We start from the raw sequence: 22,177 nt of genomic DNA, 5'->3' as shown, positions 1-22,177 counted from the left end.
TTTGTCATGACATCGTTTTGGTTCTTGAGATTTTGCTTAAAATTATTAATAATGAGTGATTATGGGTAACTCATCTAATAATGTTTGATGTTGTGATGTGGGCTATATATATAAATGAGTTGTTCCATGTTTCTACATGCATGAGCTCATTTCTATTTTAAAAAGAAATAAATTTTAATATTAGATAACATTTTGAAAAAAAGAAATTGAAAATAAATTATCTAATTGGATAGATGAATTATAACGTTCCTTTTTTTTTTTAGATATTAGAAATTTGTTGATTTCCTACTATTGTTTCAACTTCTTTTTGCTTTATGCATTTGCTATTCTTTGATTCTTTGTTAAATTAGCTGCCAACAAATTTGTACTTTTTTTTTTTTTGTGGAGATTTATGTTATATTGATAAAATTTGGGCAAATCATATGAAAATATCGATAAAAATTCGGAATGCCTATGGACTTTTTTATTCCCAAATTAGTGTAGAATTTGGTCAAAAAATTTTATTCTTTTGTTTTATTGGATATGGAGACATTAATATATGATCAAATACTTGCATTTAAAATCTATGCATCAACATCACTTACATGCATCACCCACGTGCATCACACGTGACATACTACTAGTATGCTTAAAAAAGATTTTGTATCCAAATTGCATTACCATTTCGGCTTTCCAATATTCAAAATCATTAAAATAGGAATAATTGGTCTTTGTTCTAAAATCTTTTTTTGTAATTCATTTCTTTAAATAATAATACTGTGGTTTTAGGTTTATGTTGGTTGCCTATTAAGAGGTTCGCTGCAAAAGAAGCTTAAAATGAAGAAAACCATGATAAACCAAACACAAGCCCAACTCACTCAGTGATTGGGCTCAGAGACTGAAGCCCTTTAATAAGTTGGAGCCCAATTACAAATCCATACACCACTCCATCCCTGTCTCTGGCGGCGACAAGGCTCTCCGGCTCGTCTTCATCGCCGAAGGACGGGTTAAACAGGTTACTCTCACTCAGTCTCTTACTCTCCCTTGTCTCTCCATTGTATGTTTCCTATCATGCCCAATTGTGTTGAGATTTTTGATTTCATGTTTCCGACACTTTCTCAGCAACCAAACGTAGGGTAATGATTTCATTCACATTTAATTATCGTAGGTCAGACAATTTCAGTAATGTATTGAGTATCAATGGAAGGTGCAGGCTTGATGGGATTTGGGGGGCATTAGTCTTGAGTGAATAAAATTCATCTGGAATTCCAGAAACCTGTTTATTTTTCGAGTCCCCAATGCGTTCAAGGAGAACAAATTGGTGATATGCGGTCCCCTCTGGGAGCCTCTTTGATATGTATAGAAGTCTTGGCCGACATCGGCTTGCATATCGTGCACAAATATCCAGCTATGTTAAAGCAGGTTTGATCGATCAAGCTCTCAAAACTTTTGATGAGATGACTAAATCCAATTGCCGTGTGTTTAGTATTGACTACAATAGATTTATTGGAGTGTTGGTTCGTCAATCTCGATTTGATTTGGCAGAGCAGTATTACGATAGAATGATACCACAAGGCTTTTCTTTGAATTCATTTACATATTCAAGGTTCATTTCTGGTTTGTGTAAGGTGAAGAATTTTGTCCTTATTGAGAAACTTCTAGAGGACATGGATAGGCTTGGATATGTGCCTGATATCTGGGCTTATAATATATATCTGAATCTTTTGTGCTGTGAGAACCAGCTAGATGTGGCTCTAGGGGTAGTGCAGACCATGGTTGAAAAGGGAAGAGAGCCTGATATTGTAACCTATACCATAGTCATCAATGGGCTGTGTAGAGCAGGAAGGTTTGATTCTGCTGTTGAAATTTGGCGTAATATGGTTAGAAAGGGGTTTAGTCCTGATGAAAAAGCTTGCAGGGCACTTGTCCTTGGTTTGTGTCATGATGGGAAGGTTGATTTAGCTTATGAGCTCACGGTGGGTGCAATGAGGGGACGAATTAAGTTTAGTAAGTCAATTTACAATTCTCTTATCAATGGGTTTTGTCAGGCTGGTTGGATTGACAAAGCACAATCGATTATATCCTTCATGAGAAGGAATGGATGTGAGCCAGATTTGGTTACATACAATGTGCTGCTAAACTACTGTTGTGATGAGCTCCTGCTGGAGGAGGCCGAGAATTTGATGAAGAAGATGGAAAGGAGCGGGGTGGAACCCGATGTATATAGTTACAATGAACTTCTTAAGGGCCTTTGTAAAGCTAACCGGTTAGACAAGGCTTATATGATGATGGTGAACAAGATGGAGGCCAAAGGATTGTGTGATGTTGTATCCTACAATACCATCATTAAAGCGCTTTGCACGGCGTCCCATACTAAAAGGGCATACAAGTTATTTGAGGAGATGGGTGGAAAGGGGATTACTCCTGATGTGGTGACCTTTACCATACTTATAAAAGCTTTTCTTAGAGAAGGTAGTTCAAACATAGCCAAGAAGCTTCTTGATCAGATGACAGGATTGGGTTTGTTACCAGATCGTGTACTGTACACTACAATTGTTGATCACCTGTGTAAGACTGGGAAAATGGGGATGGCTCACAGTGTTTTTTGTGACATGGTAGAGAGTGGGATAACTCCTGATGTAGTTTCATACAATGCCCTCATAAATGGGCTTTGCAGGGCTTCCAGAGTAAGTGAAGCCATGCATCTATATGAGGATATGCATACTGGAGGACCTTGTCCTGATGAGGTGACTTTTAAATTGATCATAGGGGGGCTCATATGGGAAAAGAAGCTCTCAGTGGCCTGTAGGGTGTGGGATCAGATGATGGAGAAGGGCTTTACTCTTGATGGAGCTGTTTCTGAGACTCTAGTTAATGCCATCCATTCAAATGATGCATCCTGCATGAATATCTGAAATGGTTAGTATTCCATCCAGTTAGTGTCATCCATTCCAAAGAGCTGTTTACTTGAATATTTGTTTTAGTTCAATGTTTATTCCCCATCCTTAGCAACAGCTTTCCATCTCTGCATGCTACAGTAATTATCAAGCCCCTTATTGGGTGTGATGTTGGCTGGTTTTATCACTTGGGGTGACAATTGTGTGATTTTGTAAATTTAGCATTTGTGTCCCTATGGCCCACAAATAGTTCACAACTCACTTGGTTAAAGTCTTCAAAAGATGCAGTGGTATGGACTTCTGTTCCATATAAACAATGGTTCATTTGGAGATTTTGAGCAAAGTGCATTGGCTGCATGCGGTGATGGAATAATGATTATATGGAATTCCTTATGCCATATTCCCCCTTCCTTTATGTGGTAATTATGCTCATGCTATGGACTTTAGCAGGATACAACTGACTCTCACTGATAAAATTTTTGGTATTTTCACACTGAACCCTATGGTACTGGTGTTATTTTGATCTTTCTATTCTGTCTCAAAGCTGCCTGAAAACTTTGAGCCTTCTATTTTGTTGCAAATCCTGAAACCAAAATTATTCATTTATTGGAAGTTCACCTTGTCAAGCCAGTTGACAAATTCAGTAAAAGGGCACTCAGGTTTGAGGTGCTTGATTTCTTAAGACTATTTTTTGGGGACTTCAATTTGTGCATGTTTCCTACTGCCTTGATCCAAATACTACAAGTGTAAAAAAGGGGAATAGGCAAGCAGCCTGGTAGGGTATTGCTGTCTAAAAATTGGACTGATTGGGGGTTATGAATATTTACAACTTAATTGTGGACATTTAGTTTAAACGTGGTTTATGATGGAGGAAAATTGAAAATTTCAAAATTATGGTAGGTTATTATTATTGGATGGGTATGCTATTTCTAAATCGCCATATTTTAGTGGGGGCAACTCATGTTTTTATTTTGTGTCCCAAAAGTGTTACATTGTGTCCACCCTAATTATGCTCTTGTTCAATTAACCGGTTCTAAATATGTTCCATGTAATTCTCCACTAATATGAACTGATCTGTAAAGCCGAATGATTTGTAGAATATCATACTTGTATGATATATTTCCAAAGCTTATTTTCTTAATTTTTGGGCATGTGGCCTTAAGATTAATCTTGGCAAGGGTACACTGTTAGGTATCAATGTTGGTCATGATCTCTGAAGTAAATTGGCTTCCTTAGACTGTAGAGTCTCATATTGGCTTGTTGTGCACTTGGGTCTCCTCTTGGTGGGGAATCTTAGAGCTCTCTCTTTTTGGGACTAGTAGTGGAGTGGGGTGGAGTGTTAGATAAGATCTCCCAATGCTTAGAGGTCCTATCTTAGGTGATAGAATTACTGTTGTGCCATCTATTTTATCACACATTCCTAGTTTCTTTTGGTGTTTGAGATTTCAGTCAAAGTGATTTTTAAGCTTGAGAGATTGCAAATAGATTTTTTATGGTCTAGAGTTGAGGGAGGGAAAAGAGACCACCTTGTAAGTTGGGACCAGTTGTGTAAGCCAAAGGGGGGAAGAAGTTTAGGTCTAGGGGGGATTTCCTTATGGAATAGAGCCTTTTTAAGGAAATGGTTGTGGAGATTCCTAAGAGAAAGTGGTGCTTCATGACAGAGGGTTATTTTAATATGTATGGTTGGATGAGAATTAGAACTCTTTCTACTTTAAATAGAGCCTTTCTTGGCAAGTAGTTATGGAGATTCATGTCTAGGACATGGATTAGGGGGTGGCTCATTTCGGGAATATTTAGGGAGTTGATAACTTGATGGAGAGAGGAGCAAGATGAAAGTAAAAAGAGGCATATGGGGTGGGTTTGTGAAAAGCAACAAGTAGGGTTTGGGAGGATTCCAAGTGAAGAACTTCTGTTTTGGTTATGAAATGAACTCATAACCAAGTTTTGTGTGGAAAGGTGGGTAGGGGAGAGTTCTTGGAAAGACTCATTTCCTTCTCTTTATTGCCTTATTATGGAAAAAAAATGTTAGAGGTCATAGTTCTATGGGCAATGGAGGGGAGCCAAGGCTATTGGAATCCTTGCTTTTGAAGGCCTTTTCAAGAATGGCAGCTAGAGGGGGTGGGTTGTTTTATGAGGTGTATTCAATTTGTGAAGCTCCAAGAAGAGTGGATGGATGGATTAGTATGAAGGGGTGAAAAGGAGAGCCATTCCAAATCAAGTCCTATTATGTTGGGTGACCCTTGGTTCTGGAAGGCACATGAGTCCTCAATCTGGCCTGTGAGAAAGAGGCATCCCAATGGGCGGTACCAATGCTTTTGATTGTTGCTTACTTCCTAGATACCGCAAACTCTTTGGTTTTTCCTGCAAAAGAGATTGCCTTTTTTTGCATGAGAAACAAGATGGAATAAAATTCCAACTACGACCAATTAGCGAGAAGGGGATTGACCTTGGTAAACATATGTGGCATGTATATGATGTGTGAGGAGGATTAGGAGACAACTAATCACATCTTTCATCCATTGTGATAAAGCTCAACTATTTTTGGATTTTTTTTTCCTCTATTTTTCAGATTCAGTTGATTCTTCTTGGGCAATCAAGGAGCTTCCATTAACTTGGCATATGAGAGGTTTCAACAAGTGGTAGAGGCTGTGGTGATTGACACCTATTTGCTTGTTTTAGTACTCATGGAAGGGGTGAAATGGTTATCTTTAACAAAAAGGAATTGTTCAATCAAAGCCTAAAAGAGAACTTTTTTAATTCACTTAGAAAATGAGCTAGAGCCCCCAAGTGTTGGAGTTTAATTCTCTTGTGGATTTTATTGATCGCTTAGGATAGGAGATCTATAGTCTTTTTATTTTTCCTTATCCTATTTTCTCTGTGTATACCTCCTATTATACCCCTAGTTTTGTTGGGCACTTTTTTTTAAATTTTTTTTTATCATAATTCATTTCTTGCCTATGAAAAAATAGGGAATCAAAGTGTATATATGAGATGCTAACATGATTGTCAAGTGGTTACCTTTGTAGGGGATGACTTGAAAATCCGTTTTTAGGAAGATATTTATTGGGGTAAGCAACCTTTTAGCATTTGATTACCAAATATCTTTAGGGTTGTAAGAACTGGAGATTCTTTTATTTTTTATATCTTAGACTTCTCCTTTTCATCTCCATCATGGAATTTCAATCTCCACTACTACATTTTTTTATCAAGAATTTGAGGAGTAGGATGTCTCATGCCATCACTACTTCATGTGTATCTTTTGCATACTTTTCAAAATGTGAAAGTTTGGCCTTTGACCTTCTTGAATAGTTTTCTCAATCAGTTCATTTTTAGTGCTTTGCCTGCTTTTGTTAATTTGATCCCTTTCTTTACAACAAGTTTCATTTGAAATTCAAAAGCATCTTCTAAGGTTAAGGCCTTTATGTGTCTTGTGGCCAATAAGAAGTTAAAATAAAAAACATGCTTCAGAAGATGGGACCTTTTTAGCCTAATTGTTGTGTTTTATGCTCGACTAATGGAGAAATAGTTAATCATCATTTTTTACACTGTCTACTAGCTTTGGGACTCTTGCATAAGTCTTTCAAGAATGTTAGGATTGACTGGGTTCTCTAGAGGTGTGACAAAGATAATGGTTATTTTCTCTATAGGTTTAAGAGGTCGTTTGAGAGGTTGAGTAATATAGCATATCACTACTTATTGTGATTTGGTCTATGGAAATTGCCAGGATCTTCAGGATAAATGAAGATCTATAAAGGCTTTTCGAGTGTTGGTTTATTTTTATACTTCTTTGTGGACCTTTGTCACATATGCTTTTGCCATTACCCTTTTGAGCTTGTCAATGCTAGATTGGAATTGCTTTTGTAGATCCAAGAAGTTCAACCTAAGAGGTTTCCAAATCTCCCCACCCCACACTCCATTTAGTTGGATGCTTCTTGGGTAAACCATGACAAGTTAGGATTGGAGTGTTTAGAGATTATTGTGATGGAATACTTGAATCATTTTTCAAATTGATGGGAGAAGGTATTATAGCTATTGAGGTAGACATGCAAGCTCTTTAGATTGCGACCCAAAAATTTGAGATTTTAAGATCTATGGGTTGAGGGTGACTTGGCTTTTGTCATTTTGTGAGTGTCTTAGAGGGAAATAGGTCCATAGAAGTATGATTGGTGGATCCAACAAATTATTGATGTTATGAGAGACTTGAGATGTTCTTTTTCTTAGATATCCGTGTGTTGCAAACCAATAAGCAGATCATCAAGCCAAGTGAGGGGTTTGACACTTGGTATCTCTTTATCAGACACTTATCACTCCCTTGAGATATGTACTGCTCTTGGGTTGTATGTCGTTTTGTTTTCCTTTACAAGGTCTGCAGTTTGTTTTATTTCTATTGGACGTATAAATGTACTTTTTCTTTTTTATCAGGTTTTACCAAGTTCAATGTAATGAATTATCTTGTTTTCTGATGAAAAGATTTATGCAAAACATTTCTTTGACACTTCTTTCTTTTGTTTCCATTTAGCTTGCTTGTATCTGTCCTTCATATATAACCAGCAGTTATATGACATTATTGGGGAGAGGGTGAATTATAGTTCTCACCTTCTTGCTCAACTTTTTGTCTTGCACTGGATGTGTTAATTTCCACCTCTGACATTTCAGAGATTCTATCTTGTATCTGAAACATTTTCCCCTTTTATCTCATCTTGTTTCAATTTGGACTAGGGCCCAAATCAATGTTGAAAGTGTAATTTAAATCTTTCTTCTTGACAAATGCATCTGCAGAGGGACAGAAAGAGGGTGATGCATGGGCACAATGGAAATTGGCATGAAATCTGTATAAAGCACATTATTTTAGTCCCTTACACCCCCATTACTGATGGAATATAAGTTATGCCTACTTGTGAAAATAATATCTAAAACTTTGGAGAGGGGATATAGAGTGCAGCATCTTCCTGATATTCTAAGAATGAATTCATGTATTTTCATATCAAAATTCCAATCCTATTTAGCCCATAGATGATTCAACATCTATTTGTTTCTTCAAGATTGTTGGTTAGACTCAGATAGTTAGCTATATTAGAATATTTCTTATGCTTTGCATGCTTAGAGGGCATTGTAGTGGAATGAATATGACAAATGTTTAAAATAAGTCTCCATTTATTGTAACTAAATAAGTAGAAATAAAGTTCACGTTTTGATAATTTTTGTTGGCTTTGATAGCTACTATCATGCTTAGTAATGTCAGATTTTCTTTGTCTTTAGTTTTTCCTTGATAACTAATCCAGTAATAATCATATTTTCATTGTTTGCAATACAAAGTAAATTAAATGTTACATGGACTTGGATGTTTGTCAAAGTGGGTGTGTGCCTGGTAGTCTATTCATCTAATCCCCTAAATATTGGGAACAAGGACTTGACTGTACTATGGAAGTCTCCAATACTTTTTTCTACAACCTTGGGTAAAATGAAGTGTCTGTAATATGGCAGGTTTGACTGGCTTCATTCATTTGGAACATGCATATGACTAAGGAATCCCTTGAAAAAGTAACCCACAAAAGTTCTACTGAGTTGGAGAGTGTTCCCTTCTACCCTTATCAGACAAGTTCGCAGGATTTGGATTTTGAAGTAATGTATCAGACACATCCCATACATTACCCATGCTGTGAGTGTCTGACAATTGTACTTTTCAAATTTTAAATTCCATGTAACATTGCATAGATTTGGTCAAGTTGTTGATAATTTATAATTGACATGCTTTTGGCATTTTTTAACCATCCCATTGAGAAAATAACCATATACAAGTGTATTGATGTTGATTGTCCTCCTCGAGCATAATCCTTGCCATTGGCATGCATCACAAATAGGTCCTTTTCTTTTGTTCTTATTAATAACTAAAAAATCTAAAACCAATAAATAAAGCAGGGCCATTACAAAATGGGATATCTACTGTTGGTGTATTTGAAAAGGTGGAATAAAGAGGCTTTTGGTAATGTCTCGGTAAGGAAGGAGGAGGCTTTCAAGTTGATAAGGTTCTGGGATGCTAAGGGAAGGGAAAACACTTTGTCTTCTCTTAAGGTAGAAGCAAGGAATTCTGCGAGAGAGGATTTCCAAAAACAGGCTTTGATGTAAGAAGCGTTTTGAAGACAAAAATAAAGAGAAATTTGGCTTAAGGAAGAGGATAGAAACTTAGTTTTTCCATAAGATGGCTAATGCTCATAGAAGAAGAAATTTCATTGCTAAGATCAAAGTGAATGGGGAATGACTTATAGGAGATAGGGAGTTGAAAGAAGGGGTAGTAGGAGCCTTTAAAACTCTTCTATTTGAGGAAGGGGGCTGGAGGCCCGGTGTTGAAGGGTTATCCTTTGAGGTGCTAGAAGAGTTGGAGGCTAGGAGGTTAGAGGGGGTTTTCTCGGAGGAAGAAGTGCTGGGTGCATTGTTGGAGCTGAATGGTGACAAAGCTCCAGGTCCAAATGGCTTTTCAATGGTTTTTTGGTGTTTTAGTTAGGAGTTTGTGAAATCTGATGTGCTAAATTTTTTTAATGAGTTCCATGAACATGGTAGGTTTGTTCAAGGCCTAAATACGACCTTTCTGGTGTTGATTCCCAAGAAGAAAGGGGCTTATGAGCTCCAGGATTTTAGGCTAATAAGTTTGGTTGGAGGTCTCTATAAGTTGTTGAGAAAAGAGTTGGCCAATAGGCTAAAGAAAGTGATGGTAAAGTGATATCCAGTTTTCAAAATATCTTTGTAGAGGGAAGACAAATATTGGATGTGGTATTGATAGCAAATAAAACAATTGATCATGTGCTAAAGAAGAGAGGTTGTGGGTTATTGTGCAAACTCGACATTAAGAAGGCTTATGACCATGTAAATTGGGACTTCTTATTAGCAATTCTTGCCAATATGGGTTTTGGGCAAAAATGGATAAGTTGGATAAAGTGATGTATCTCTTTTCCCAGTTTCTCAGTTTTAATTAATGGTTCCCCCACCAATTTTTTTCAAAACTCAAGGGGTGGATAAAGTGATGTATCTCTTTTCCCAATTTCTCAGTTTTAATTAATGATTTCCCCACCAGTTGTTTTCAAAGCTCAAGGGGTTTGAGACAAGGGGATCCTATATCTCCCTACTTGTTTGTGATTGCTATGGAAGCCCTTAGTAGATTGATTTTGAAAGCTTAGAATGGTGGTTTTATTTCAGATTTCAAGGTTGGGGAAAGAGGGGGTGGAGGTGAGGAAATCTCTCATCTCTTTTTTGATGATGATACTATTATTTTTTGTGAGATTTCTCATGAGCAAGTTACTTTTTTTTTTTTTTGATAAGTAAAGTAAAATTCATTTAAAAAGAGACGTCAGGAAAGTGACTCAAGGTATACAAACCTATGCACGATATACAAACCTATACACCCACCACCAAAAAGGCCACAGAAAAAGAAAGAGACCTAAAGACCACCTGGCCCAAAATACAGCCTTAAAAGGATCCCAACCAATCAATAAAATTAACCAAAGATTAAGGACATTCAACTATAAACAACTTAGCCTCAGACCATAGAGAGAGGATAAATGAATATTTCAATATCTGAATTGACAGCTCATTATCCTTGAAAGCCAATCTATTCCTCGTCTTCCAAACCGTCCAAAAAATATGCAGAGGAGCAACTCTCCACACCTTTCTGCACTTTTTGCCCACAAAAGAACCATGCCAGCTGAGAAGCGTCTCTCTAATTGAAGAGGGCATCACCCAAGACACCCTAACCAAGGTAAAAAGTAACTCCCATAAGGTCCTTGTTTTTGAACAATGAAGCAGCAAATGGTCTATGGTTTCCTCATTCTCAAGACACATAAAACATCTATTAGCCAATGACCATCCTCTTTTCTGAACAAGATCTAGGGTTAAAGTCTTGCCCCCTACGGCCTCCCACACAAAGAAACTAATTTTGGGTTGTACCCACCCATTCCAAATACAACTATATGGAAACAAAATAGGGCAATCCGCTTTTAGAGCACGGTATAGAGACTTGGTAGAGAATTTGCCGCTCTTTGATTCGTTCCAGACCACCATATCCTCTACATCCTCAAACACTCTCCTCCCGTGAAGACGCTCCAAAAAAATTTCTGCCTCTTCCACCTCCCAATCATTTAGGGCTCTTGAAAAACAGGGGTTCCAACCCCCCCATCCCCCCTCAGCCAGGGGATCCCAGACTTCCGCCACCCAAGCTTCTTTTTCAACAGACAAAGCAAAGAGGGAGGGAAAAGACTCACACAGAGGGGAGTCCCCACACCATTTATCCCTCCAAAATCTCACCCTCCTTCCATTGCCAACACTGAAAGAAATCCGTGTGTCCATCAACTCCCAGTCCATCTTTATTCCTTTCCAAAGCTCCACGCCATGTGCCTCTCTCACTTCCCGAGAGCACCAATCCCCTCTATTTTCCCCATATTTTCCTCTAATCACTTGATTCCACAAAGCCTCTTTCTCATTTGCGTATCGCCAATTTCATTTGGGTTGAAGACTAATTTGGAGAAGAGTGAGATGATCCTAGTGGGAGAGGTGGACAATTTGGAAGAGTTGGCTTGTGAAATTGGGTGCAAGGTGGGGAAGTTGTCTTCTTCTTACCTAGGGCTTCCCTTGGGAGCATCTTACAAGTTAGTGGCAGTTTGGGATGGGTAGAAGAATAGTTTCATAGGAGACTTTCGTTATGGAAGAGACAACACATTGCAAAAGAGGGAAGACTTATTCTACTTCGAAGTACTCTGACTAGTTTACTAATCTATTTTATGTCCTTGTTCACCATCCCAAACGTTGTAAAGTTGAGATTAGAGAAAATTGGAAGGGATTTTTTGTGGGGAGGAGCCTTAGAGAAGAAAGTACGTTTAGTCAAGTGGTCTATTGTTTGTAAAGCAAAGTCAAACGGAGGGTTAGGTATTCGTTCTCTTTTGTTGTTTAACAAGGCTTTTCTTTGTAAGTGGTGTTGGCGTTTTGCTAGTGAAAGAGATTTGTAGTGGAAGAAAATCATAAAGGGAAAGTTTGTAGAGGAGGAAAGAGGATGGAGGTCAGGGGTGGTGAGAGGTTCCTACCGTGTTAGGGTATGGAAAGAGATTATGAAGCCATGGGAGCTTTTAACTCAATGATTTCCTTTGCGGTGGGCAATAGGAAGAGGGTGAAGTTTTGGAAAGACAGATGGTGTAGTGAGGAGCCCTTCTGTAAGACTTTCCTATTCCTGTTTGCCTTATCTGATGCTAAAGAGGCACGAGTGGCTGATTTGTGGGAGTATCGAGGAGTAAGAGGAAATTGGAACACCCGCTTTGTTAGGAACTTGAATGATTGGGAGTTGGGTGTTATGGAGCGTTTTCTTTCTAAACTCCAAGGACAATCAGTGAAGAGAGAGAAAGATGATAGAATAGTTTGGGAGGGCGATACAAAGGGGTGTTCTTGTTAGGGGGCTTTATTCTTTGTTGGAGATGAATGGTACTATTTTTTTCAATTTAAAGATGGTTTGGAATCCTTGGATTCCTTCAAAGGTGAGTTTCTTCACTTGGGAGGCTTGTTGGGAAAAGGTTTTGACTTTGGATCAGGTTCCAAGAAGAGGGTGGATTTTGACCAATAGGTGTGCATTGTGTAAAAGGGAGTCAGAGTCCATTGATCATATCATTCTTCATTGTGACGAGGCGAGATTATTATGGCAGCTGGTGTTCTCCATTTTTGGTGTTTGGTGGGTCATTTCTAAGTTAGTTAGGGAGACCCTCCTAGGGTGGCATGGTTCTTTTATAGAGAGAAGGTGAATTAAGGCTTGGAGAGCTGCTCCTTGCATTTTTTGGATGATTTGGAAGGAAAGAAATAGGAGATACTTTGATAGTGAGAAATTGTCTAATCAAAGGCTAATAGTGAGAAATAGGAGATACTTTTATAGAGATTTCATTGATTGGTTGGGTCTTGGTTGAGGAAGGGAGTATTTTTTGTACCTTTTGTTATGTTTTTTGCTTGGTGCTCTTTGTATACGACTTGTATACTTTTGTGCGCTTTTGCACTTTTATTAACACAATCTCTTATTTATCAAAAAAAAAAAAAAAAAGGATACCTGCTATTGCTTAAACTCTTGCTTTCCTTTTTATTTTATCTTGCCATTGGCAGTCCTAAAACTGATATTTTAAGTTCTGATTTAGGTGAGGTGCCTTTCAGAGAGTGACAACAGTCAGCTTTCTGGATTATTTCAAGTAAGTTGTATTATTAATATTAGCATTATTATCATTATCATTATTATCATCATCATCATCATCACCATTATTATTATTAGTAGTGGTAGTAGTATTAATATTAATATTATTTCATTATTAGTAGTAGTATTTATAACATTATTATTATTGTTTGCAATAGTAGTACTACTATTACTAGTATTAGTATTAGTAGTAGTAAAACTATATCTATGCATTTGCCAAAGTAGTAGTAGTAGTAATAGTAGTTGTATTACTACTACTGCAGAAACTGTATCTATACATTTGCCAAAGTAGTAGTAGTAGTCGTAGTACTACTACTTCTTCTGTGGAAACTATATCTATAAATTTGCCAATAACCACCTTCGAAATTACATTGATGCTTTTATCAACGACCACCTTTGCCATGTATTTCTAACTTAAAGTTGAGTTGAGAGATCTTTGGTATTGGTATCATATCTCTCCTAAGTCATGCAATCCATAAGCTTGGGGATGCAATCTCTTATTTGTTAAGATGATCCTTGTGCATTAGCAACTGCCTCATGTTGTTCGTCTCTAACCATATATAGATGTTCAAGTTGCTGATATTCCTCCTTTTTTCTTTTGTTGGATTTCATTTCATCCATGTCCTCACTGGCCAACAATTTAATTTTTCCTTCATGAATGTTGTAAATAACACTTAAAATGGTGAACCTTAGTTTTATAGAACTCATTTATTGCTGCCTTGAGCAATGGATGGCACCATCTCACCCACAAACTATTGAAGTTGTCCCTCATCAATGGTCCTTCTTCTCCATCTCCTACTGCTTAAAACAACACATATGTTACTAAAACAAATAATTAGCAATGGAGCATTTGCTGATTCCAGTGTACTCCTAACTGATCTAAAACCTCAGGACTCAGTGAGATGCTGTTATGGTGTCCATGGACCCTCAAAACATTGTGGCCAACCCTTCAGGTCCAACCTGGTCACTGTACATGGGCTTTAAGCCAACATAGGTTGATGCATCTGACCGACATGGATTATTGCTTTTATATTCCTAGTTTTCTGATATTATGCTGATCAATGATCAGTCTCATTGCATATTAGTTTTACTTCATTTGATATCCTATTGTATAAATTATATTATCATACTAATGGGTTTTATTTATTTCACTAGTTAATCTCTTTTCTGCTTACATCTTAGCTATTTTCATCCATGTATGGTTTGAAAATGTGAAATACTTTTACTTTGTTCCTGATGCATGACCCTACATTCACCAATCAACCCACTCTGTCTGTCTCTCTCTCTGATGATGTATAAGGAACTAAACTCATCTACTAGAAACCATTCATATTCTTAGGCATGCATTGAGGCCATCGAGGTTCTTAGGCTGGCCGGAGAAATCTCAGAAACAAATCTATTGTTGAGAACTGGAGGGGAGGACCACCATTATGTCAAATCTAAGCAAGGAATCTAAGTGCTGAGGTATTGCTTTCTATATAAACACATGAAATTGATGCCTAGGCCAAGCTGATTTTTTATTGTTTATTTTTTCTTTTTTTCCTTCTTCCTATTCTGGGGCTGAATTGACAATCATCATTAATATGTATAGCAGAGGTTGAAAAAGGAAAAAGAAGGAAGTAATTTAAAGGGTGGACATCGAGCAGTGACCTCATCAAATTGACCGCAATCCAGTTAGTTGCATTGTTTACTGATCTTAATAGGAAAGATCATCTCTGCATGCTGATTTTAAGAGGGAAGGTAATTCCTAATCCTAAGGATGGTCAAGGAGTCAAATACATCTCAGCAATGTGAGTCAATCATTCTACAGCGAGGTTAAAATGATTCCACAAAAAAAGATGAAAGATTTGAGCAACTGTCTTTTGATGATTGCTTGATCTGTTCTCAACCATGAAGTTTCAGCCCTGATATTCCTCAACTGAATTACCAATTAAATCATTGACCTTTAGCGAACTAAACTATTCTAGCCAGAAAACAATTTACTCTCTTCTGCAGAGCAGGTTTTTCTACTGTGCAGCTACATTGAAGAATGCATTCATTGAATTCTGCGGAGAGACTCCACCCCCCCTCTTTTCACAAGTCTCATTGAAGCAGAATGAAGTGATTTTTTGATGTATGTGTCCCCATAATGTCCCAACTAGGATGATTTTAGATTTTAGAGACTACTTATGTTATTTGAAACTAAATTTGGGGAAAGGCAACTTATTTGCTTCTGGTTTGTGGGTTGCGCCACTTTTGTTAGGTGCTGATTAAATCTATTTATTGCATATAAAATGGCAACTTTTTTGCTTCTTAATTTGAATGGTGGAGAGGGAAATTTAGAAGCATGTTTTACCATATGCAAGAGAGGAATGTGGACTGGGTTACGTAACCTTGAAAAAGGAAAAAGGAAAATAAAGGGATGGTTGTATGGGCAAGATGCTGAGGGTGATGGTGTGGTTGGCTTTACGGGTTTTTCGCTTTGCTTTTGTTTTATTCTTTCTTTCTTTGGGTTTTAGGAGGTTTTTAGTGGTGATGTGGTAAATTATAGTGGTTTTGTGATGGCAGTGTTCACGAAGAACGGAGAAAGCAGCATGCTCTGCTTTTGGCTCTGGAAGCAAGAACATTGCTCCCGAGAATTTAGCTATAGCATGTACTTCGCTGATTGGTACCCATCAAATTGGTTAAAAGGGAACAAAAAATCTACAGAAACCGAAAGCTGCTCGGTAGGTTTGATTACACCAAGGAAAATAAATTAAAGCCAATTTTGAAATCTGTTTTCCATATCTGAAAACAGGGGAAAAGGTTAAAATTCTTTAAAGAAAAACCATGAACATCTTAGGGGGAGGAGATTATAATTTTGAAAATCATAACAGGCACAGTTTGCCATTGGTTGAGTGGGAAGCCTTCATTAACAATGTTGCTCACAAAAAGGTGTCAAGAAGATTACTTGCCTCTTATGCTTAGCTAATGTCTGATTCTTTGCCTTTTCATGAATCCACCTCCTTGGGTTTATCATGAAGTCATCTTCCGAACTACAACCCATTCTTCGTATTCTCTCTTCTGCAAGCTCCTCATTTTCAACTGTCACTTACCCATGCATCGACAACATGAATCGAATCCTCATTTTCTTCCACACCAACAACCGCCCCAGCCACGGGCTCACCCTTTGCCTTCCCAGCAACATCCTGAGCCCCAGGCTGATCCCGCTCGTTCACGGCGACAGAAGCGGGCTCAGCAACATCCCGAGTCCCAGGCGGGGCCTGATCCCGCTCATTCACGGCAACACCCTGAGCGACGGCCTTTGCCTTCCCAGCAACATCCTGAGCCCCAGGCTGATCCCACTCGTTCACGGCGACAGCCACGGGCTCACTTCTTTCCTTCCCAGCAACATCCCGAGCCCCAGGCGGGGCCTGATCCCGCTCATTCACGGCAACAGCCTGAGCGACGGGTTCAATTTGGTCCTTCACCAGAACATGCTTCACAGCAACACCCTGAGCCACCGGCTCACCCCGAGATTTCTTCACCGCAACATTTCCGACGCTGGACTGACCCTTTGCATCGCCCATCCGGTTTGCGGGTGCCAGAGCCTCAAAAAACTAAACCTTTGATATGGTTTACTGCAGTCTTCTGTGTAATTTTCTGGGTCATTATAATTGTTGGAGGCCTAGTCGTCCTTATAGTCTATATGCTCTTCCGCCCACGAAGCCCACGTTTCGACGTATCAAGTGTCACTCTGAATGCTGCATATCTTGACATGGGCTATCTACTCAATGCTGATGTCACCGTGTTGGCAAACTTCACAAATCCAAACAAGAAGGTGCATGTGGACTTCAGTTATTTGGTCGTTAATCTCTACTACGAAGACACCCTTATTGCCAGCCGGGCCATTTATCCTTTCTCAGTAGCAAGCAGGCAGACCATGTTTGCAGATGTTCATATGGTTACCAGTCAGGTTCGGCTGCCAATAAAAGACAGCCTAAAGCTCAGTGAGCAGATTCAGAACAATGGAATCGAATTTCAACTAAAGGGTTACTTCAGGACAAGATCTAATCTGGGAAGTTTTCTTCGCTACTCTTACTGGTTGTACGGTAAATGCAGTATCGTGGTGACTGCACCTCCTAGTGGTGTATTAGTATCTAGGAGTTGCAGAACAAAACGTTGAAAATGAACCCATTTTGGATTACTCTTACATTTAAGTGCAATTGTTCTACCTTGCACATTAAGGTTGGATATCATTGATTGTCGCAATCCCTACTCAAATGCATCCAATGTTTTTTCTTATAAGTTGTACCATGCGATCGCACTTGATCCCTTTTTTTTTTTTTTTTTTTGTTTTTTGCCTCTTAACAACCTGCCATGGTATTGAACTGGTGTTTACACATGGATCCCATTCATAATGATTTTTGCAAAAAATTATGTACAGAACCTCTCAGTTCTTATAAAACGTTACCATAAGAGATGCCTACTGGATGGGAGCTCTTCCAGCAGTCGGCAAGTCCTGGGATAAGACAGACGCCACCAGAAAAAGTGATGGGATCTGTGAGCCAAAAATCTATCAAAGTATATTGCTATTGAAAATGTACACCCTGATCCCTTGGATCCAGCGGCCTGCGCATGAATCAGGGATACATTTATGCCCAAAATCCATCCCAAGGGGCTAAAATTGGGCAATCAAACTTTTGATCCAACGTTGCAATGGGGGAATTGGGGATGGGAGGGGTGGGTTGGGGTGTCTCCAAAACTAAAACTTATTTGAGGTCGAGGGCATTTAACCAAACAGATTTGCATAGAGAATATTTGGCAGCAATGGTGGAAGTGGATTCAGTTACAGTATGAAAGAAACATGCTACCAGATGAAAAGCAAAACAATCATTACAGCTGGATGCAAATTAAGAGTGCGTCAACATAGTGGCACAAACTTGTGAAACACAATGGCCGAGAAACACACTTCATACAAACGGAAAGAGCTGCTATAACATCAAATTTTATGGTACAAAACTTGATCAAGAAGAACACTTCTGACAATGGGGGATTTACAGAGGCTCATACAAAACCAGGAAAAAAATAGTAACTCAGAAAACCTGGGCCAGCACTTGCTCTTCAATAATCCATTATCATATAAATCAATCCAAACAAGCATCCAAATGCCAGCAAAAAAAAAATCAATCTTCTCTCTAAAACCTACTGTGGTAATCCCTGGTAAAGAACGGGTGCCTGAGGGCATCTTGAGCTGTGAGTCTGTTGGAAGGGTCATACCTAAGAAGACCTTGCAAAAGGTCAATAAGATCTCCGGCAGAATGATCCACATGTTGCATAACTAGATTCTGCCAAGGAAGCAAACAAATTTGAGAAACTAAAACAGGAGTAAAAAATAGACCCATTCGTTTTTCACAATGAGGACCTTCAAATATGGAATTGAAAAAACAAAACAATGCTAAAGCCATAAAACCATAAGTACACACCGGAAGACGAGGCAGTTTCATGACAGCTTTGATGCTTTCCCGAGAGATTGCACCTTCAGGCCAGTCCAATCTACCCTTTCTAACATACTTCTCAGCATGTCGGCTGAACCAACAATCAGTGATTAGAAAGAAAAAAATTATAATGACAGATGAACTAATGTCACCTTTACAGCATTGAATGATAACAAATGGTTTATCAAGAGGGCACGTACTCCACTCTTTTCAACATATGAGGAGGTATGGGGCCTAAAACCCTTTCCATCATGGCCAGGTGCTCCAAGTTCTCATGTGTCTGAAACAAAGCTTCTCCCTGCAACAGGAAGCAGCCACATGTTTTGCATTAGGACTTCATGACATGTATTACCATCCAGCCATTTGATGCAAAGATCATTAATACTACAGAGAGATTAAGCATACCGAACATAGTTCCACCAATATACAACCAACGCTCCACATGTCACATGGATAACTCCATCCAAGCCCTGAAAAACAAATATGATGACACTGAGGACCGCTGAAATGTAAGCAAGTCAATGATAACAGAAAGGAACATATAAACACACCAAGAATAACCTCAGGCGCTCGGTAGTGCCTAGTGGAAACAATATAGCTGTGATCTTGACACTCAAAAGCTGTGCTACCAAAATCAATCACCTTAATAGCACTTGATCTTGGCAACTTCTTATAACATATTCCATCTTTTGGTGACCGTGTGGTAACCTGCAATTAGAAAGAAACATTATGACCAGATAATAACTGATATGGAAAGGGAACAGGGAAAAGGAAAAGCCTGAATATCAACAATAAGGTCTTGATTGAAAGAACAACAGAAGTGCAAACAAATTGAAAAGCTACCAGAACAGAAGTAGATATACCTTGTAGTCTGATACTTTTACATATTCTGGAGAAACAAAAAGTATGTTCTCAGGCTTCAAGTCAGTGTGGATGAGGTGCAAATCATGCATGACTGCAAATTTTTATAGGTCAAAGTCAACATTAGCACTCTGTAGGATAGCAAATAAACAAAATTATCCATCTCAAACTCCATATTATTTTTATTTCATAAAACAAAAGCAGTGTGAAAAATGAATAGTTTGGTTAAGATAACAGAGAATTTAAATAACTAAAAGCCCTGTGAAAAAATAGTCAGTAAAATCCCAGAGCTAGACAAAAGGCTGAAGCATCTCCTACTAGAACTGTTACCATCAAGTTTGAAAAAGATAAATAAACAGCACAAATAACAAATACACACATGCTACACATTCCAACAGTTGTCTGCCAATCTCGCGGACTAGATCAACTGGAAATGAGCGATAATTGTTTTTCCGAAGAAAATCGTATAAGCTTGGTCCAAGCATCTCAAATACCTGTTAAGACCATTTAAATTCACTAACAAGTTTTAAGCCCCAAAATATTCATGAAGTTGGGGAAATCATATCATCGTAAATCAGTCATATACTTACAATACAAATATGGTTACGATAGTCAAACCAGTTCCGTATTTGACCGCAACTGCAAAGAATAAACTCACTTAACCACCAACCCAAATTTCACCTCAAACTGACCAAAGGGCAACCTAATAGCAGATACCAACAAATGACAGTGATCAAGTAGAAGGAAACTACACTTACCGAGAGCCACTTTTATCATATTTTCCAAGCAACTGTAGCACTTCAACTTCTATCATTGCTGCCTCACGATATTTTTTGATACCTCGAACAACTTTTATAGCAACCATCTCCTTTGTTTCCCTATCCCAGCATTCCAAAACCTGACCAAAGGTACCTGTAGAACAAAAAGAATATGTAGCAAAAGAATGCAACATCTAAAGAAATATGCTGCTAAATTAAACTCTGCCGCTTAAAGAAACTTGAAGGGGTGCATAAACAAACCTTCACCAATTTTTCTGTGGATCTTATCTGCAAGTATGAAAACAAAAATTCAGAGAAATCCATACAAGGCTAATTCCAATATTTGAATCAAGGCATCAATTATTAACCTAATAATAAGTTTCAAATGAATAAAACTTCTATTTTCAATTATATTCAAATGCTCTAAAGACACAGGAAGAGAGAATGAAACCATTGGAAAAAAGGAAAGAAAGCATAAAAGATTTTGTGTGTTTTTTATTGGTAGGTTTGTTCTTGTATTGGTAACATTATGTGCTTGTTATGTGTAAAAGACAGCTAATAGCAGTTTTGAAAAGATTTCATCATCTATAAAGAAAAATTGTTTTCAAGAACCAAGCAAGATTCAAACATTTGTACTGAGAAACCTACAAAATATATATATAAAAATATATATATCAAAAAATAAAAACAAATAAATAAATAAAATAAAAGGCCCATTTTAATATTTGTAACTTGAAATTGGAATCCTCGACAGTATTAAAACTTCAAATAAATCATATATGCAAAAACTCAGCCCCCAAGGAAAAAATATTTTAAAGAGAAGGATAAAATATTATGAAGAAGTAACCAAAGATGGAACTACAGATCAGATACAGCATTCATGCAAAGTGGGCATAATTGATAAATGTAAAACATCTACAATGCGAACAAGTGTAATTACAGCGCGAGGTTAAATTCTCTCCCAGTGCAAACATGAAATGTCCGTCTTTGTCATCATCTCGCCATGGGGGAGAGCCTTTTTGAGCCAATCCCTTTACAAATATACTAGCCTGGTCTGAGAGTACCCTCGATGTTCCATGGCTTGTCACATTCCCAACCTCTTGCCCACAATATATTCCTGGCTGAGCCTACACACAGCCATCCATTCATTCTCTACTAACAATTATAAAATTATATACTCCTCCACATTTATTTCTTCCAGTATATTACCCAGAAAATGGTTTTGCTGCATTTGGTTGCTGAGATTCCAGACTAAAAGGAAAAAGAAGGTTTATCGAGAATTGGTCTCTAAAAATCAACAGCCTCAACTCAATTAAGAATTGTGTTTTGGTCAAGTGATTAAAATATATAATTATGTTGGGTCCCGAAAATGAAAAATGTAATCCCAAAATGTTAATTTTCTTCTTCTTTCCCACGTTTCTCAGCAACCAAACAGAGCATTAAGGTGATAAACACCGGCAAAAAGAAACTACAAATAATCCGAGATCACAAAACCGAACCCCGTACGACTAGGCACATAAAAAACCCAAAACTCCAGATTAAGCCAACGAAGACTCAGATCCATACAAACCTTAACCACTAACAATCAAATCCTTCACAATGAAAAAAAAAGGACAATCATAATACAAAGCTGCGTTTGGTTGCACAAAATCCGAATCCAAATATGGGAACTCCAATTCTGGGCAGCCAAAAGCAGCCAAAGAGGTTTCGAGTTTTACCTTAGGGTGAAGTTGAGGTGCATCCCAAGCAAACCTAGGCCTCTTCCGAGGACGCCGATCCATGTGAGTATGAGGAAACTCAGTCACACATTCCATCTCCATTGGTCGCAATCGGATCGAACCCTAACCCTAACCCTAACCCTAGTTCTTTCAAAGAGATCGGACACGTTGACGACCATGGTTAGATGCAGGCAAACCGTGGTTGAGTCAACTTTTTTTATATTTTCAGAATGGAATATACGGCACCCAGGGTTAGATGCTCCACAAGGGGCAACTCTGTGACCCTGTCATCCATAGGTTT

The 22,177-nt window shown here is 38.2% G+C and overlaps 2 protein-coding genes across 12 annotated transcripts; one reads left to right on the top strand and one right to left on the bottom strand.

The window, feature by feature from the left end:
* The first annotated feature begins 872 nt into the window (after positions 1–872).
* On the top strand, positions 873–17,341 carry LOC100261187 (uncharacterized). 9 transcript variants are annotated; one of them, XR_009466534.1, is made up of 6 exons: positions 882–994; positions 1,153–2,898; positions 8,361–8,535; positions 13,031–13,081; positions 14,423–14,547; positions 14,678–15,379. XR_009466534.1 is itself a non-coding variant. In XM_019219914.2 (5 exons), exon 5 carries the CDS (start codon positions 16,055–16,057, stop codon positions 17,225–17,227), a length of 1,173 nt encoding a protein of 390 aa, XP_019075459.1. In that variant the 5' UTR covers positions 877–994; positions 8,361–8,535; positions 13,031–13,081; positions 14,423–14,547; positions 14,678–16,054; the 3' UTR covers positions 17,228–17,341. The 9 variants fall into 9 exon arrangements, 4 of the variants coding, with proteins under 4 accessions (XP_059595469.1, XP_019075466.1, XP_019075459.1 ...); XM_019219914.2 differs by lacking the exon at positions 1,153–2,898 and having other exon boundaries at positions 877–994; positions 14,678–17,341; XR_009466531.1 differs by lacking the exon at positions 8,361–8,535 and having other exon boundaries at positions 1,148–2,898.
* A 672-nt stretch (positions 17,342–18,013) lies between these two features.
* Positions 18,014–22,177, bottom strand: LOC100268099 (serine/threonine-protein kinase AFC2). Of its 3 annotated transcripts, XM_002285440.4 has the most exons (12): positions 21,877–22,177; positions 21,099–21,285; positions 20,420–20,446; positions 20,159–20,312; positions 19,991–20,039; positions 19,780–19,894; positions 19,403–19,494; positions 19,091–19,247; positions 18,945–19,009; positions 18,740–18,837; positions 18,528–18,630; positions 18,014–18,389 (listed from the first exon to the last, which is right to left on the bottom strand). In XM_002285440.4, exons 1-12 carry the CDS (start codon positions 21,976–21,978, stop codon positions 18,240–18,242), a joined length of 1,299 nt encoding a protein of 432 aa, XP_002285476.1. In that variant the 5' UTR covers positions 21,979–22,177; the 3' UTR covers positions 18,014–18,239. The 3 variants fall into 3 exon arrangements, with proteins under 3 accessions (XP_002285476.1, XP_059595473.1, XP_059595477.1); XM_059739490.1 differs by having other exon boundaries at positions 18,014–18,630; positions 21,877–22,099; XM_059739494.1 differs by lacking the exon at positions 21,099–21,285 and having other exon boundaries at positions 18,014–18,630; positions 21,877–21,974.

The sequence above is a fragment of the Vitis vinifera genome, chromosome 1 (genome assembly GCF_030704535.1).
Source record: "Vitis vinifera cultivar Pinot Noir 40024 chromosome 1, ASM3070453v1".
In the NCBI taxonomy this organism is placed as follows: domain Eukaryota; kingdom Viridiplantae; phylum Streptophyta; class Magnoliopsida; order Vitales; family Vitaceae; genus Vitis; species Vitis vinifera.
Note: the sequence above shows the minus strand (reverse complement) of the source record. Positions and strands in the feature narration are given on the sequence as shown.

What these genes read in the sequence shown, in the direction of transcription:
- LOC100261187 (XM_059739486.1), top strand. Translation starts at nt 16,055, where the DNA reads ATGAATCCACCTCCTTGGGTTTATCATGAAGTCATCTTCCGAACTACA.
- LOC100268099 (XM_059739490.1), bottom strand. Translation starts at nt 21,978, where the DNA reads ATGGAGATGGAATGTGTGACTGAGTTTCCTCATACTCACATGGATCGG. An exon ending in ATCGTAACCATATTTGTATT is followed by an intron (nt 19,895 to 19,990) that starts GTAAGTATATGA and finishes TGGTCTTAACAG; the next exon opens with GTATTTGAGATGCTTGGACC. An exon ending in TAAAAGTATCAGACTACAAG is followed by an intron (nt 19,248 to 19,402) that starts GTATATCTACTT and finishes TTCTAATTGCAG; the next exon opens with GTTACCACACGGTCACCAAA.